The sequence below is a fragment of the Seriola aureovittata genome, chromosome 11 (genome assembly GCF_021018895.1).
Source record: "Seriola aureovittata isolate HTS-2021-v1 ecotype China chromosome 11, ASM2101889v1, whole genome shotgun sequence".
Taxonomy (NCBI): domain Eukaryota; kingdom Metazoa; phylum Chordata; class Actinopteri; order Carangiformes; family Carangidae; genus Seriola; species Seriola aureovittata.
The window spans coordinates 3,669,455-3,685,740 of record NC_079374.1 but is presented as its reverse complement, the minus strand read 5'-3'; the positions used below and the strand labels follow the sequence as shown (position 1 = coordinate 3,685,740).

At 43.7% G+C, this 16,286-nt stretch overlaps 1 protein-coding gene across 3 annotated transcripts in view; it reads right to left on the bottom strand.

The window, feature by feature from the left end:
• Positions 1–2,583: 2,583 nt before the first annotated feature.
• LOC130177290 (diacylglycerol kinase beta) overlaps positions 2,584–16,286 on the bottom strand; it is a 104,854-nt gene continuing 91,151 nt past the window's right edge. For all 3 annotated transcript variants that reach the window (XM_056388881.1, XM_056388883.1, XM_056388882.1), the window contains 3 exons: positions 11,711–11,833; positions 9,853–9,913; positions 2,584–8,543 (listed from right to left, as the gene is read on the bottom strand). In XM_056388881.1, coding sequence (XP_056244856.1) covers positions 8,445–8,543; positions 9,853–9,913; positions 11,711–11,833 — 283 coding nt within the window. In that variant the 3' untranslated portion in view covers positions 2,584–8,444. The remainder of the gene's footprint in view (positions 8,544–9,852; positions 9,914–11,710; positions 11,834–16,286) is intronic.

Sequence of the window (16,286 nt, the reverse complement as noted above, 5' to 3'; positions counted from 1 at the left end):
AACCAAAAGTAAAAGTACTAACTAGGCAGAATGACCCATTTCAGAATATTATATATTACAGGTGGAGCTAATTTTAATTTAATGAGACCCACTTTATAATCAAACAACACATGGGCATCTACCTTTAGACTTGATGGGACCTTTAAAATGGAAAAACTCAAGTAAAGTACAAGTACAACAAATTTTACTTGCAGTAATTGAGTGAAAATACTTTGCCTGGAATCTCTGAACCACGATCCTTCATGCACGTCAGGACAGTTGACCCGGTTTTAAGGTTAAAAGTTTATTTTCGAGCTCAGGGCAGCGGTGAAAGAGGCAATTTGTATGTTGGCTTAAAAAAAACCCTCCAAAGATTTACACATATACATTACTCACAATGCAACTCTGAGATGTATATGTGTGTGTGTGTGTGTGTGTGTGTGTGTGTGTGTGTGTGTGTGTGTTGTGTTTGTAGCTGATGTAGCCTGGAGCATCTTGAGCTGAGATGAGCATCAGGCTACAAAGGTCTGGTGAGCTCACGTCTCTCTGACTCCACACCCTGAGATGTTTTTCCTTTTTCATTTTCAAACAGACTTTGATGTGAAACCGGTGGAGTTCCCCTTTACAAACTGAAGCTCAAAGATCATTGTCGATATGACTGAAAGCTCCAGAACGCAGACTGTTGTATTGACTGACTTTTTAAAGGAAGAAAAACGAACTTCGACCCTCAACTCCTCAACAAACATGGATGAGAAGTGCTAAAAAGAAATGAAAACATCAGCGTTTCCACGACAAAAACTGTTGTAGTTGATCCCATCAGTGGCTCGACCTTTAGCCTCATCACGGCCAGAATAACAGCCACCGTGATGAAGCACAAGTGGCTCAGAGTATTACAACACAGAGCCTCGGCAGTCTGTCCCAGCTTGCAAAATGTCTGTCAAAATGCACATTTCAAAAAGAGTTAAAATGGGAAAGTAGAGCCTCTGGGCGCAGGATGCTCTCTCACTGAGGGACAAGATGTGACTCGCCTGCTATTAATAGCACTTTGGGAGATAATTCCTGCCTTGTTATCTTAGCAGCCGTACTCAACAAGCCTCGCCAAAGGCAGACTCTTCTGAGGCTCTGAGTTGTATAACCACGCTTTCTTTTATTATCTCTCTCTTGTCTCTCTTCCATTCTTAATTCAATGCCTCCCTCTTCTTCTTTGACATTTTCTGTTTTCTCTCTCTCTCTCTCTCTCTCACTCTGCAAGAAGCTACGGGAACAGATCAGGGACAAAAGGCCGTAAAAAGAAAAAAAAGACTGAAGATGACGAGGAGCTACAAAAACCTTCCTCTTGTTCTAATGTGATTTACACATCGTGTCTTTTTCTTTGTTTCCAGGTTTCAGATTTGAAACCGACACACACTTACACATGTAGGTTTTAACAGGACAGAGTCTGCAGCCGTGCTAACAGCAGCACAGCAGCTCTTTGAGCTCGGCTGGCTGAATAAATACTTCGACAGACTGATTCTTGAAACAATATTAAAGCCTCAGATCTCACACTGAAAGATTCCTGTCTGTGCAGACTTTCTTTAAAGCACTATAATCACTCCATGTCTGATTACCACAAGAGCCATGACAGATGCATGTGCTTGCTTGTTTACCATGTCGATAAGCTAACATTTGCTAATTAGCATTAGCCACGAAGCACAGACGAGGCTGATGGTGTCACTAGAGGAAAAGTTCATTCACTCAAGACTTTTACTACATTTAGCAAATAAGACTTTCATACTTTTAAGTGACAATTTACTTGTAAGTGTAAGTTTAAAATGTACATAAAAGAAATACAAAATAATTTATAATAAATAAATTAATAAAACATATATTTTTCTGTTGACAGTGCGTCAGAAAACTAAATGATTGCTTCATTTTCACCTTTTTCAAGGCCACAACTAGAGTGACAGTGAATTGCATAATCTAATATTAACACTGGCTGTTTCTGTTGTTTTCATTAAACCACTGTCTTATCGTTCGCTCACTCATCCTCATCACACGTTTCCTCTCAGTCTGAAACGTGTTTACAGTCACACGTGTCATTGGATGTTATTTGTCTTCAACTGATGCGTGAAGATAAAAAATAATCAGCTCTCAGTCTTTATCAGGCTTCACTAACAAACAGATGTAACACGTTCTGATCAGGTCACAAAAGAGCAGGAGCCGGTTTCAGCAGCTGTTCACAAGTTCAACTGAACGAACAGCAACTTTCTGATAAAGGGTTTATAATAAATATAATTAATGACTTTATTAATGATTAATCCATCATTTAGTAATGCTTTATAGATCCGATATCTGACATTAATAAAACAAGTTTTGGGTTGGCTGGAGACTGGTGACTGCTTCGTTGTGACATCACAAAGTTCCAGAAGTCCTGACGGCTGGTTTTAAGGCTCAGTTTCTGAATACAGGCTGTGTGCATTTCTCTGTGGACTGAGGCTTTGATACTTTCACAGTATTAATATAGAAGCTAGAGCTGATCTATAATCACACTACACATGGACACAGACCTTTACACTGGATGGGACCTTATATTTGTGAGATTAAAGAAAGAAAAGGGACAAAATGCATATTCAACCTCTGGTGTTTATTTGGTAAAATGTTTAGTCCATCAAAATGCCAACAGCTAACAAACAGTGAGGGCGACATACTGTAGAGACAGACACAGGGCAGACTGCGGAGGCTGGGCGTATCGATTCCTCAACCTCGCTCATCCAATCAGGTCCTGGACAACACGGGGGACGGTCTGCCCTTGACCCTCTGCGGGCTGAGAGTCCCCCCCACCATACTGACCCTGAGGGAGGGGGCGGGGCGGGCAGAGGGCTCATATCACAGACGTAGAGTTTATAAAACAGATAATTTGATTAACTGTCCTCTTGGTTACATACAGTAGATTTCTCCTACTCTGTAATAATATTAATAACAATAATATTAATCCCCTGAAGCTGTGCGATGACGCTGCTGTTGTGATATGTAGAATCTGATCTGTGACTCTATGATCTGATGGTTTTATGCACATGTGGAGCAACAACACGCTGCCGGGGCTCTCTGCTGCATCTGTGCCTCTGATGTCACTCAATACCGCTAATCAGTCCCAGGATGAGAACTGGATCGCACCGGTCGGGACTGTAGGGCCACCTTTGCCTCAGATTGGCGGTGGGGGCTGAAATAGCACCACAACAAAAAAAAGAGGGGGTGGGGTGAAGATGCTGCCAATAATTCTCCTCCATAAAATATATATTAAACTTGTCTTAAAACGCAGCTAATCTGGTTGATGTGTCGTATTTCTGCTTCATTTCTCTCCTTCTTCTTCTTCTGATGATGATGTATGTAATTTGCTCTTGACGAGATGTTTCCAGTGCGACCACAAACATCTAAAAGGTCACCATGAGGAAGGTTTATAGCCTTTTTGAATCAGAGGCCGAGGGGCTTCACTGCTGACTCACGCAGGGAGAAATCAAAGAGGCGGCGACACCGAGCGGAGCAGCCGTGTGCCGTGTCCTGTTTTGTGTTTTAAGCCCGTCTCCGTCTCTGCAGCTGGAAACGCGTCTGGTAACTCGACCTCGGCTGAATGTGACGAGCTTGTTCTGGCTTTACTGAGAGTTGTCAGACAGGAAGAGATCTCAGAGGAGATGTAAACCAGGCTGGTGGAGCTAACAAAACACTTTACACCTCTGAACAAGTTCTCTGGGTGTCAAAGGGAGGATTTCTGTCTTAATTTGACTTAATTCTGGTATCAAAGCAACGGCAGAATAAACAAGGCTGGTGATAAACCGTATTCCTGTATTTGTAAATAAATCCCATGAAAAGACCAAATCACCACTGAATTTATCTCATTTAACAAGTAAAACTGATGATGATGATGATTAAAAACATATAAATGACACGTTCCTTCATGACCATGAACATGGGCACTGCAGTTTTTCAGTCGATCCCACGTACGGCGTCCTGCTGCTGGATAAACGCAATACAGCACCACATGCGTATTAGTCCGCAGCAGAAAATAGTCCCTGACAAATTTAAATTTTACTCCAGTTTAAGTAACGTTTGTTGAAACTACAGCGCCCAGCTGTTGGTACCGCGCTACAATAAGATCATTTATAAATGCTTCATAATTATGTCATTAATTCAGTTGTTACCACTTTATAAATGATTAATTAACAATTATAAAATGTATTAAAAATCTTATTAATGAATTGATAAGTTTTACACTTTACAATAAGGCTCCTTTTACCAGTTATAAATAGGAGTAACTCATTAGTAAGATGAATGAGTCGTAAGCATGAACTTGAGCTTGCCAAATAGTGAGCCTGCATCAATGTGTAGAAACTAATGATTTATAAAGTGTTAACAACCGAATTATAAAACATTTATTGATTTGTGAGTCTTATTGATCTATGACGGGGTTGCAGCCACATTCAGAAAACAAGTCACTGGCTTTGCTCTTCTTTCATGGGATTTTTTTCCCTCTTATCTTTAGAGACGACTGATTCAGGAAACTCAAACAGCAGATAAAGATGGACACAGATATCACCTCCCTTGTTTGTTCATTAAGGTCAGTTCTGAGGCAGTAAATCGCATCAGATGGAAACCAAACCCTGCTGCTGACTGAGGGGTAGGATGACATAAAAAAAAAAAAAAAAGAAGTCTAAATTCTGCTGCTCAGCTGTTGGCGGTTAAATCAAATCCTTTTTGGTCATTTTCAGGGCGTCACGTTACTAAACAGGTTGCTGCAGACACTCGGCCTCTCTGTTTGTCCCTGTGAGCACAGAGCGGCTCCATTTATTTGTTAAGGCAATTGATTACTTCAGAGGACAGGAATAGACATGAGTTGTGACACACATTGGAAACTCACTCAGACGCGCCGTGTGTGGGCGTTCGTGTTGCTGCACTTCGATCCGACACTAAATCACAAATGGATGTTGTCATGGTAGAAACTTCATGTGGGAATTCTTTCTTTTTCTTTTAAATGGAACAAGACATCATCTCTTTTTGCCTTTTTTTTTCTTAAACATGCTACCAAAAAATAAAAAATAAAATAAAAACCACAACAAATAAATATATCAGATAAATTGATTTTTTTTTTTTTTTTTTTTTTTAAGCAAAGAAAAAAGTTTGAATATTCTGATTCACACTCTCCGGTTTTGTTCACTCTCCTTTTGTTTCAGCAGGCATGCGGTGATCTAAGTTAACTTCAGATAAAATATTATAAACAAATATATACACTTGGTAATATAGCTGTCTAAAACCATTCTCTCATTAAATGTAAAGTTACTGTAAACATGCACTCTTTCACCACTGAGGTCTCTCTGCGCCCAGGCTCCATCAGGGACGACGACACGTAAAGGATCAGGTGATATGCTGCGTTTGTCACCGTCGGACTTTCCCACAGTGTCGGGTGAGCCAGTTCTGATTAAAGGTTTTTATACTGGTGTGACATGAGAGTGAACGATAACCAACCTGATGCTGTTTGGACGTCCTGTGTGTTTTCATGGGGCCTGGGTGCGAGAGTATAAACTCAGTGAGTTTTTAAAGGGAATCAGGGTGTAAAGGCGTGGGAGCCCGACCCTACAGTGGACCTCAGTCTGTACCATCAGAACATCTCACCAGTCTCACTCTGCCCTGCACCAGTTCACACCGGACCTCAGCAGGGTGCCGCAGTTTCCCACAGACGTCTAACCTCACATCACAAGCAGACGATTTCAACATTCACTCGTTTAAACATTCTCTGCAGGTTTTATTTTACGTCTTGAAGTCGCCGGTCGGCCCGGACTCAGATCGGTCTCGATCAAAATAAAGTCAACTCAAGGTCCACGAACAACCTTCAGAGCTGTGTCTCATTTTCATTTGAAGACAGATTGTGTCACAACAGCGTGACGAGGCTGTTCAATTTCGAAGGCTCCTTCAAACGCCACCTTCTTTTCCATCGGGTGGATCCAACCTATCCCAAGATGCATTGCTCGCTGGTAAAGGAAGCAATCAACGGCGACAGAGAACCTGAGGATTACACTTTTAAATGTAATTATTGGGTTTCAGCTCCGTTCAACAGCTAACAGTACAACTGTTACGTGTTGTGTTGTCAAGGTTACTAGGAGACAAGAGGTGACGCAATGGTAACGACGGGCACAGTGGGTGACGCAAAGTGGAAATCCTCCGTAGACCAAACCCTTATTTCGGTTCGGCCTTTGCGGTCTACGATGACAACGAAGGCCACGGGTTCGGATCTGCGGGTTTTCAGTGAATCTGGATTGCCGTAAAATTTTGTCCAGACATTCATGTTCCTCTCAGGATGAACTGCAATGACTTCAATGATATTAACTTTTCATCCAGTCCCACCATCAGGTCCAAATGTTTGGAACAAATAGCTCCAAAAATCTGCGTTGCATGCGCGTGGCGGCTGCGTCGCTGAACTGCTGCGGCTCACACACGTGTGTGTGTAGTAGAGTTCGCAGGCTACTCAAATGTTGGATTTGGTTTAATGATCAATTAAATCGTATTTATTCTCATATAAAACTGTCTCCACATGCAGCTGCTCAAATGGTTAAAAAAGACGTTAATATCACATCAACAGGTCAATATGACATCTTTATCACGCGACGCAGTGTGTCCGCTCTAACTCGCAGACCTCGAGTTGAGATTATTTTAACACACGTTCTGCAACTTTGATTCATTCAGGAGAGGACAGTGTTGAACTTCAATCTGATATGATGTGAGTGAGACGGAGTGGGAAGCCGCTGCCTTCAGAGAGCGACAGTAGCGGCTCTGCACAGTGAAGAATACTGATCCGGACCCCTCTACGCTAAAACTTCCACAGTAATAACAATGATATATCAAAAACACGTGTGTGTGTGTGTGTGTGTGTGTACAGGATATTTGAGCTACACCTACTTTCCAGAAATATACATATACTCTGCCTGCACATACAGTAGAATATAATTTGCCATATTTGTGGGGACAGTAATATGCATACATTCTTTATAAAACACTGAACTAAGCTCCCATCTGTGATGAAAACTCAGTTCCTCCTCTCCTGTCCGTTTCCTCCGTCACCATCTCGTCTTTATTTGGTAGTTAAACAAATCGTGAACGTATGAAAGCCGCCCAGCAGCTTCCAGCAGGGGCAGGCTCTGGGATTTGCACTCTGGCAGCACACTTGACATTGCGAGTCGATGCTTGACACGGTAATTAGGCGTAGGGTTTCACTGGAGGAGAGATAGACCCTCCCTGAAATAGAGGGATAAATTTAGCTCCCCTGTCAATGCTGTGGTAAATAAAAACCCCCGGGGGCCTTGCTCCTGTACCCTTGATGGGATTTATTTCAATCCTTGACCCACTAGAAGCGCCCGACGCTGCACGGGAGCCGCTGTGGATTCGATCTGGACGGCGGCGTTCGACTGCACCAGCCGCAGAGGACAAATGGGTTTTTCTTGAGAAAAGCAATGATGAACTTAAATGTCTCCAATCTCGACTTTCAATCTCGACCCTGGTCAATTTATAAAGCGATAACTGGACAGGCACTTCCTCTGCCTGGTGTCTACAGCCAGATCATCCACAGATTGTAAATATGGTTTAAAGGATGTTTTTTTTTTGTTTGTAGGCCAGTGATGCTAAAGGGGCTAAAACCATCCCTGTACGTCTCCATCCGTTCCAGGCCACTGTTACGCCCCACTGCCATCCACCCACAAACAAAATAAGTCAATAATGGATGAGGCTTCTCCTTCTCCTCGGCTGTCAGGCTGTGGGGAGGCCCCGGAGCGAGCACTCTTACAAGCAACCGCTGTTTCATTATTCATACAGGTGTTCTAACAGAGAGGTGGCTCTTACTCTATTTACTCAGCGGCCTTGTAAACAGCCAAGATTACCGTCATGCCTCTCTCATTTAACCTTCTCCTCTTCCTCATTGTAGTGTGTCATCATACAACCTGCCTCTTTCCCATCACTATCGCTGGGAATCCCGGCAGCCACAGTGTGTGTGTGTGTGTGTGTGTGTGTGTGTGTAGCAGGCAGTGCAGTACTGGTATATGGCTAAATTATTATTATTATTATTTTTTCCGGGCAGGGGGCGGCTTGAACTGAGAGACTTGACTCTCGCAAGCGGCTGAGACTAAATCCTGGAGGTCTGGAGACGAGACTAAGAAGATGAAGGTTACACAGGAGTAGGTCGGTGCTGTATACTGAGAGTCTTTTTCAGTTTGGGTGCCGTCACTGCAGGTTCCTTCTGGGAGCGAAGTGTCTTGTAGGCGTCCGGACTCCAGGACTGTTCCACTTGTCCAGATGTGATGACTGTAAATGAAACTTCCCACTTTCAAACTCCAACCTGTGGACCGATCGTCTGATGGAGCTGCCTGTACAGTGGGAGGCGTGTGTGTGTGTGTGTATGTGTGTGTGGTTGTGTGTGTTTCTGGGTTCGTAGGTGACATGCATGGGTCCTAGTCGCGGCTCCGGTTGCGTTTCTTGAAGAAGAAGAACGGCGTCTTCTGCGGCGGGCCCAGTAAAATGGGGACCTGGTTCTTGTGTGTGATCCTGACCTGGAAGAATCACACAGAGAAGAGTGTGATGAAGGTGTTAGGTGTTACACAACAATCTGTTCTCAGTGTCTTTATGGTTAAATTCACCAGGTTGACAGTCATGACTTCCTGCCTTTTCACATCAGACTTATAAAATCAGTCACTGCGACCTCTCATATAACCCACACAACGCAACAAACAGCTCTCTATCTGCCGCCCCCGTGAAGCTTTGACTATAACAAAATGAGAAATGGTTGAACAGATAAATCTTTTATTTCTTCCTTTCATATGAAGAGTTTAGCCGGGCTGTGATATATTTGATGGGATGATGTAGGAGGTGGTGGGAGGTTGAGGCTGGGTGCGTGCGGAGGAGGGCGATGAACAGAAGAGCCAGGGAAATGAGGCAAGACAGGACCGAAGCTGAGCAACACTCGGCCGACTTCATCAGGAGCTTGTCCATTTGGGTCCAGGGGAAGAAGACCCTAAAACCGATCATCTGTGTGTGTGATCGGCCGATACTGATCACTTCTGTCGCTCACTGCAGACGGCATACGTTACGTCAGTCTCACAAACGGCCGACATCTTGTTTTGACTTGACAAGGTGGGAGGCGGGACTTCACTACACACAGAGTATTAACCACAGCTGATCGGTTTTAAGGTGATTGCTGACTAGGAGCCAATCAATCGGGGCAACCCTTCCCAAAACACAGTGGCACCTGGTGTGGCGTTTACAGGTGATCGGACAACATCCTAAATGGAATCAGGTCTCCTCTAATACTAGTGATAGTACAGGTCCCAGAAGCTTTTTGTAGCCAAGGCCTGTGCAATTCACCAGACCCCTCACCGTGACCTCGCAGGTGGTTGACCCACGTGGTGGACTGGGATGACCCAGACTGGTTTTGACAGGTACAGTCTCAGCCATCAGGGGCTTTCCTCCAGATCTGTCCCCCCTCCCCCCACCCCGATGTGGACAAGGTCACCCCTATCCTTAGTGGTCTTTAAATCGCTCCATGCTTGGCCCCTGATCTAAGATCTGCTTTGGGGGCGACCCAGCAGGAGCTACTGCCCTGAACGACACTGGGTTGGCAGGGACACGCAAAAACCCCTCCAGCCAGAAAAGGATGAGTTCAACATGAGCACTGTGGTGGCGCAGTGGAGGAGCTCTGGGAACAGACCCAGGCAGCAGCTGTGACTGGGATACTGTATGTTGTGCCGGTTTTAAAACTGAACTGAAACCTGGTTAAACAACAGAAACGGTCTTGACACACTGAGCTGAATGTATATAGCAGTGAATGTGATTTATAATGCTACAGTAGTGGTGTTGTCTCACTGTGCAGGGGGGCTGCATCCAGGGCTCGCCATCAATCTGCATGGGCAGCCGCCGGGACGTCCTGCGAAGAGAGAGCAGAGGGATGAGCAGAAGAGGTGGGGGTGGGCTGGGCGCAAAGATAGAGAGAGGGAGAGAGATAGAGAGATAGAGGGAGGGAGGGGGAGAGAGGGAAGGGTGGGGTTGGAGGTTGTGAAGGTCAGATCACACACACCTCAGAGGCACGAGAGGCCTGTTCACACTGTCCCAGGACAGGGTCAAACACTGCACTCTTTGTTCCCATGAGACCCATTCCCAGACAGGCCCCCACTCTTTAAACTCACAGACCCACTGTATACACACACACACACACACACACACACACACACACACACACACACACACACACACACACACACACACACACACACTCAGTCAAAGTTGGTTTAAGGCTTTCATGCACGCCTCTGCGGCTACAGAAACACAGTATGGGAGAATGAGTGTGATGAATGCTCTTTTAATTCTGGTCTAGGAAAATATTAGGGGGGCAGTTTGCCGAACAAGTGAGAGAGCAACTTGTAAATGTCACTTCTTCAGTAACTGGCGCACTGTGGATGTTAAATGGGCCGAGTCTCGCAAGAGCAACAGACGCATCTGAACTAAAACCACTTTCTTTGAATAGACAAAGTGTCGATACTTGGACGTGGCCACGGTGAATTTACTGAATCTGAGTCTCCAAGAAAATATGTTTCTATACAACTAAACTGCAACAGCACAATACTTTTTAAATGAATGAAGCTGCATTTATTAACAGCAGTGGATAATATATATATTGTTTCTCCTGTGGTTGAATTCAGAAGAGACAATATCAGCAGAGAGCAGACGACTTTTTATTTCAGTCTTGTCTGACATTAGTGTTTAAGCGTTGCCCTGCAGCCCACTGGTTGGGACCGATTGTGTCCACGCACCTTCGGTTGAACGTCTTTCCTCCGTCTCTTTCTGAACTTCCTCCGAATCTCGTCACTTTCAAATCAACATTAAAATCTCTGCTGTTTTTTTCTGCCTGTGATCGATTCGTTTCTCTACTGCACTTTTGAGTTCCTCTGTTTACAACTCATTACTGCAACGTAACTGCTCTATAATTGTATTTCTAATCATACTATTATCTTCATCTATTTGCATTTTAACTATTTTATTTCATTCAATCTATTTTTATATCTAATTTCATTGTCTTAATTGATTTTGTTCGAGTTTTTACTGCTCATTGTGTTTTTTAATGTTGTTTTAATACTTTCTTTTCCTGTGTAAAGCACAAAATTTCCAAAAGCTGCTTTGCCTTTCTACTATCAAATTCCAAAATAAACAACTAAAGAAACATATACAGCTGATATTTGTCATGAGATTGTCTAAAAATGAGAAGCTTTGCACTTGAATGTTGTTGCTCTTTGGTAATAAAAGAGGAGGAGATATAAGAAACGTGTTTAGTGAATATTTCGCCGCTCGACTCAGAATCCGTGAGAAACACATAAACAGATCATTTCTCATCCTGCGGCTGTGAGCCAGTCCTCTGCGCTGCACTTAGTAAATCATGTCGCAATCTATAATTCAACAGGAACATGTGTGTTATTGTCTGGATGCTGCAGGGATTTCAGCATTCAAATGCACAAAAACACTTAGAAGGAATACATTTTTGATCACGCGTGTATAAGGATGGATGGAGTTTCCAGTCGGTTGACCGGAGGGAGGATGGGAAGGAGGGGAGGGTGATGACATGAACCCAGACAGATGAAGGGAAGGGTGGAGAGCAGAGATCAGAAGGTGACGGGAGGGAGGAGAAGAAGGAGGGATTTAAACGTGGGAAGAGATGGAGGAAGGCTCCGACCTGATGGTGACGTTGGCACACTGAGCCAGTCTGCGTCCCGCGCTCTTCAGTCCGGTGTAGATCTGCCCCATCTCTATCGCCCCTTCCAGGCCGACCACCTCCAACAGCTGGTCACTGAAGTCTGGGCGGAGAAAGGTACAGAGGGAGAAACACCGTTACAGACCCTCTGCTTCACCAAACTCAAATATGAGGAACAAGAACGTGTCAAATATGGGAAAAAAAAAGAGGTTGCGCCATGATATTAAAATAATTTGTCACAGACTGTGAGATGATGATTAAACACTTGCTGACCTCCGGAGAAGGGAAACTTACTGCATCTGACTTTTGAACTTCTGGTGGAGGGTGAGGGAGACAGACTGAAGCATCAATAGATACTTTCATTTCTGCTTTTTGTGTAAACGCACCAACTTCTGTTGTGTGAACAGCTGAGCACAGAACTACGAACGAAAGTTGTACGACTCATCGTGTCTCGGCCTTCTTCTATGATGGCCGACTTCTCACCCACACAAGTCCCTTAAAGTGATAGCTCGGGGTTATTTAACGTTTCAACCGAAAAATTATATTGTTTTCTTTTCTGTGTGCATTTGTTAAGAGGCTAAAACAAAGTTGTTTTTTGTTGCTGACCCCGTCCACAGCAGCTCATCACTCAGCCTCTGTGCCGATGCTTCTCTAAACTGGGAGCGCACTGATCCGAATCTATTGCAGGTAACACGCTGACTAAAGATAACTACCTCATGTGCACTAGTAATCTCTTAGGTAATATACTTAAACCTGCAATAACTGGTGTTTTTTGGCTCCTTAGGAAACAGCGCATCACTGACATGTCAACGTATGGTGAACTTTAACAGATGTTTTTCCACATTATCATTCAGCCGTTGACTCTCAGTCCAGTGTTCCCTTTCTTTCTTGTAGCTCTGTGTTTGGTCTCCACCAGCTCCTGAGGGAAATATCTGGCTCTTTAGCTGCTAAATGCTGCACTGTGTTGACCAGCTGCTCTCTGACTGTGTCTGCGTGTTTGCTACCGAGCAGGTCACGGACGGTGTCGCCTTCTGCAGCTGGAAACACTATGAGAGCAGTGAGAGTGAACCAGAACAGTGCAGTTGTGGTCTGGACAGACAATGAGCTGAAACTCAGCATGAAACCATAAAGGTTCAGGGCGGTAAAGCAAAACTCTCCCCAGCAACAAGCCTCTTTCCTCCATCAGATACACGTCTTTAAGATTATAGAGGTAAACTGTGACATGTACAACTGTCACAGTCATTTAAAGACACAGTATTTATGTGGTTTTCACCACACACAAGTAAACACACTCCCACCTTCCTATAGCCGCAGAGGAGAGGAGTTGTTCACAGTAATTCTGAGACTGTCAAACCTTTGAACAGACTGTGCCTCCTCATTATCTTCTACTCTATCAATTTCCCTCGGTGCTCTCGCTCTGTTTGGAAAGCGTTATGCATTACAGTCAATATTTACAGACATGATCTTAAAGGTCAACGATGATGTCATCTGACATTTCGTTTTTTTTCCAATACACTTCAGCTCATAAGTAACTTGATATGATTGAGAAATGATGTGTTTGCGTGGCCCCTTTGCAAACTTCACAGGTTTTTACAAAATGCTTTGAGAAATTAATTATTAGAGAGAATTCTGGGAAATGTTTCGTCTCCACAGCCGGCGTGTTAATTTGTGAAGCGCTGCAGCAGAATCTCGTACCAACTCATACAAACTGTGTTGATGGCAAACCCGTCTATACTAATTAACCGCAGTCACGGAGGGACAGGAACCAAGCAGGATGAGCTGACCGGGCTGACAGACTTTTATTTTGATGGTTGGTTTTTGGTTTTTATTACTTTAGTTGGTTTTATCAGTATTTTCTTCTGTTTATTGGACAATGTGGTCTGGTGCTAGACCCAAAAATAGACCATGAATTGAGTCAAACCTGAGGCTGCTCTCTAACCCATTCTCCATGGCTAATCATGCAGGTTAGTGTGGAGCTCTGAGAGTCGATTAACTCATTCAGACAGGCAGGCTGGTGCCAGCTGAACACCTAAACATATTCCAGTCTTTTCTCATGCACACAGAAAGCAAAGGGCTTCCCCTGACTAGCTTCCTGCCTTCGCTCAGTACTGAGTCACACACTTTTTAAAATGTCAAACACTGACTGACAGAGACTTCGCTCAAAGTTCTCCTTATGCCAGACGATAAAAAAAACCCAAAAAACCAAACAAAAAGAATACAAGTACAGAGAATCTGGATAGATATGAAGGCAGTAGCAGAGGTTACTTCAGTGCAGCAGGAGAAACGAAAGATGAGTTTGTGAGAGGCACCCAGGGAACTGGTCAAGCCCTTCCCCCGGGGCCTCAGTCCTCCATCCAGCCCAGACACGCTACGACTGGCGGTGCTGCCTGTTGTGACTGGAGCTGCAGGTCTGTCTGTCTGTCTGTCTGTCTGTCACAGTGTAAACAATGCTAATAATTTCCCAACTTCGTCAGACGTCAATCACCCCCCCCCCCCCCCCGGCTTTGTTTAAAGCTACAAACAGGAAACTGTTGCGTTTTTTGTTTTGCTCTGGAGAAGAAGCCTGATGCAACCCGAGGCTGAGTCATGACTTTTCATGTTCAGAGTAATTTTAAAGCTCCATATTTTCCTCTTCTCCTGTGTTTTATTCTGAGTGTTGATCCATAAGAAGATATATTTGTGGTTTTAAGAACCAAAAACCATCTCAGTGTAGTTTTACATCTCCTCTCTCAGGCTTCTCTCTGCAGCTCTAGTAACAACAGGTCAGTGAGCCAATCAGAAGAGAGGAGGCTCTGAGCCTCTCTTCTGGTTGGCTGACTGTTTTCTGACTGATCCAATAAAAATATAGCAGATTTCAGGTAAAAACACTCAGAGAAACCAAATCCTGCAAGGTTTGGATGGTGGGTCCAGGTGGGCGGGGCTTGGTGACTGCTTTGTTGTGACATCACAAAGTTCCAGAAGTCCTGACGGCTGGTTTTAAGGCTCAGTTTCTGAATACAGGCTGTGTGCATTTCTCTGTGGACTGAGGCTTTGATACTTTCACAGTATTAATATAGAAGCTAGAGCTGATCTATAATCACACTACACATGGACACAGACCTTTACACTGGATGGGACCTTTTAGAAATAAGACATGTAAGTACAAAGACAGGCTAGATACGTTTTTCTGATCCTATGCTTATTCCTTTAATGAGCTCCTTTGTGCATTTTAACTGTTGAAAACAAATTTCATCTTGTCAATCAAAATGTTGTGTAAGAGACATATGGTAGAGATGCAGCTTGTGTTGGTTCACATGTATAAAAGCATGAGTGTGGACCTGCGTGTGCAGCATTTGAAAACTGCTGCCATTTCGTGCCTCGCTACAAAAGACGATCAGGGTTATACGGGAATGACTGTGTTGCTGCTGAGTCACTGGCACTCTTTAATATTTCAGATGACAATTCAAAAGTAAATGTCGGAGCAGAGTAAGGAACAAACATTTTAAAATCACTCAGAGGCTGCACTTCAGTTTTGTCGGTCCCCCAAAGAATTAAATGCTCGCGGCACATGCATTAGTACAGAGGAGCTCGAGAGGAACAGAAATAAAATCCAGTACTCTGTGCTTCATTACATGAAAAGTGCGCGCATTAATATAAAAAGGTGAAGCAAACCCTTTTTTTTAAATGTTAAAATTGTAGTTTGACATTAGTGTGATGATGTAACTGTTTCATATTTACAGAGGAAGCTCACATTAACTGAAGTCTGAAGTTTAATATGTTCTTTGGAGGGAATTATATTGAAATGTTTGGATAAAGTGAAGCGTCTTCAGTCGTGGTGAATATATATAAAAACTGTTACTGTAATGTTTTACTTTAAAGGGACGATTTGTAAGTTCTCTCTGTCACTGAATGTGGTTTCTTGTGGTGTTTGTTGCTTGACAAGAGCTTCGGCCATTGTTGTTGTTACAAGACGAGGTTATAATACGTTCCTCTGAGCAGCGCTTCTTCTTCGGGGCAGCCTGGACGCTACAGTGACTCGGTATCAGAAAGTGATGAGAAAGGCCAGAGCTAGCTGGTTAGCATGCTAACTTCACTACAGAGAAAAGAAGTGATAGAAACAAGAGTTAACATGGGTGTTTGTTTTTCCACCTCTGGAGACAGCTGTTGGTGAGTACAGGAATTAAGTTTGATGCTGAACTCACATTGTTTCTTCTAGAGTGGAAAGTAAACGGTTGTTAATGCTAACATTAGCTATGTAGCAATGGCAAAATTACACATAGGGCCTTTAAGCCCTCTTATTTAGCATTTATAACAGTAAATAAGCATCTGATCCAAGGTCTGTAACACACTGTAATTAGTTGGAAGCAGATGTACACAGTGGCTTCTTACGGCTGCCAAAACACAGGTGACCCACACTCAGTGCTGCACCTGAACGCCTCCTTTGTAAACACACACAAAGGAGTGAAGCTGCTGATGCTGTTCTGCTAATGTGATGCGTTCACTACACAGCCTGAATAGAGACTGTGTAATTTTTGAATTGTAGACTGAAACATGAACTGATTTCTTCTTCTGCAACTTG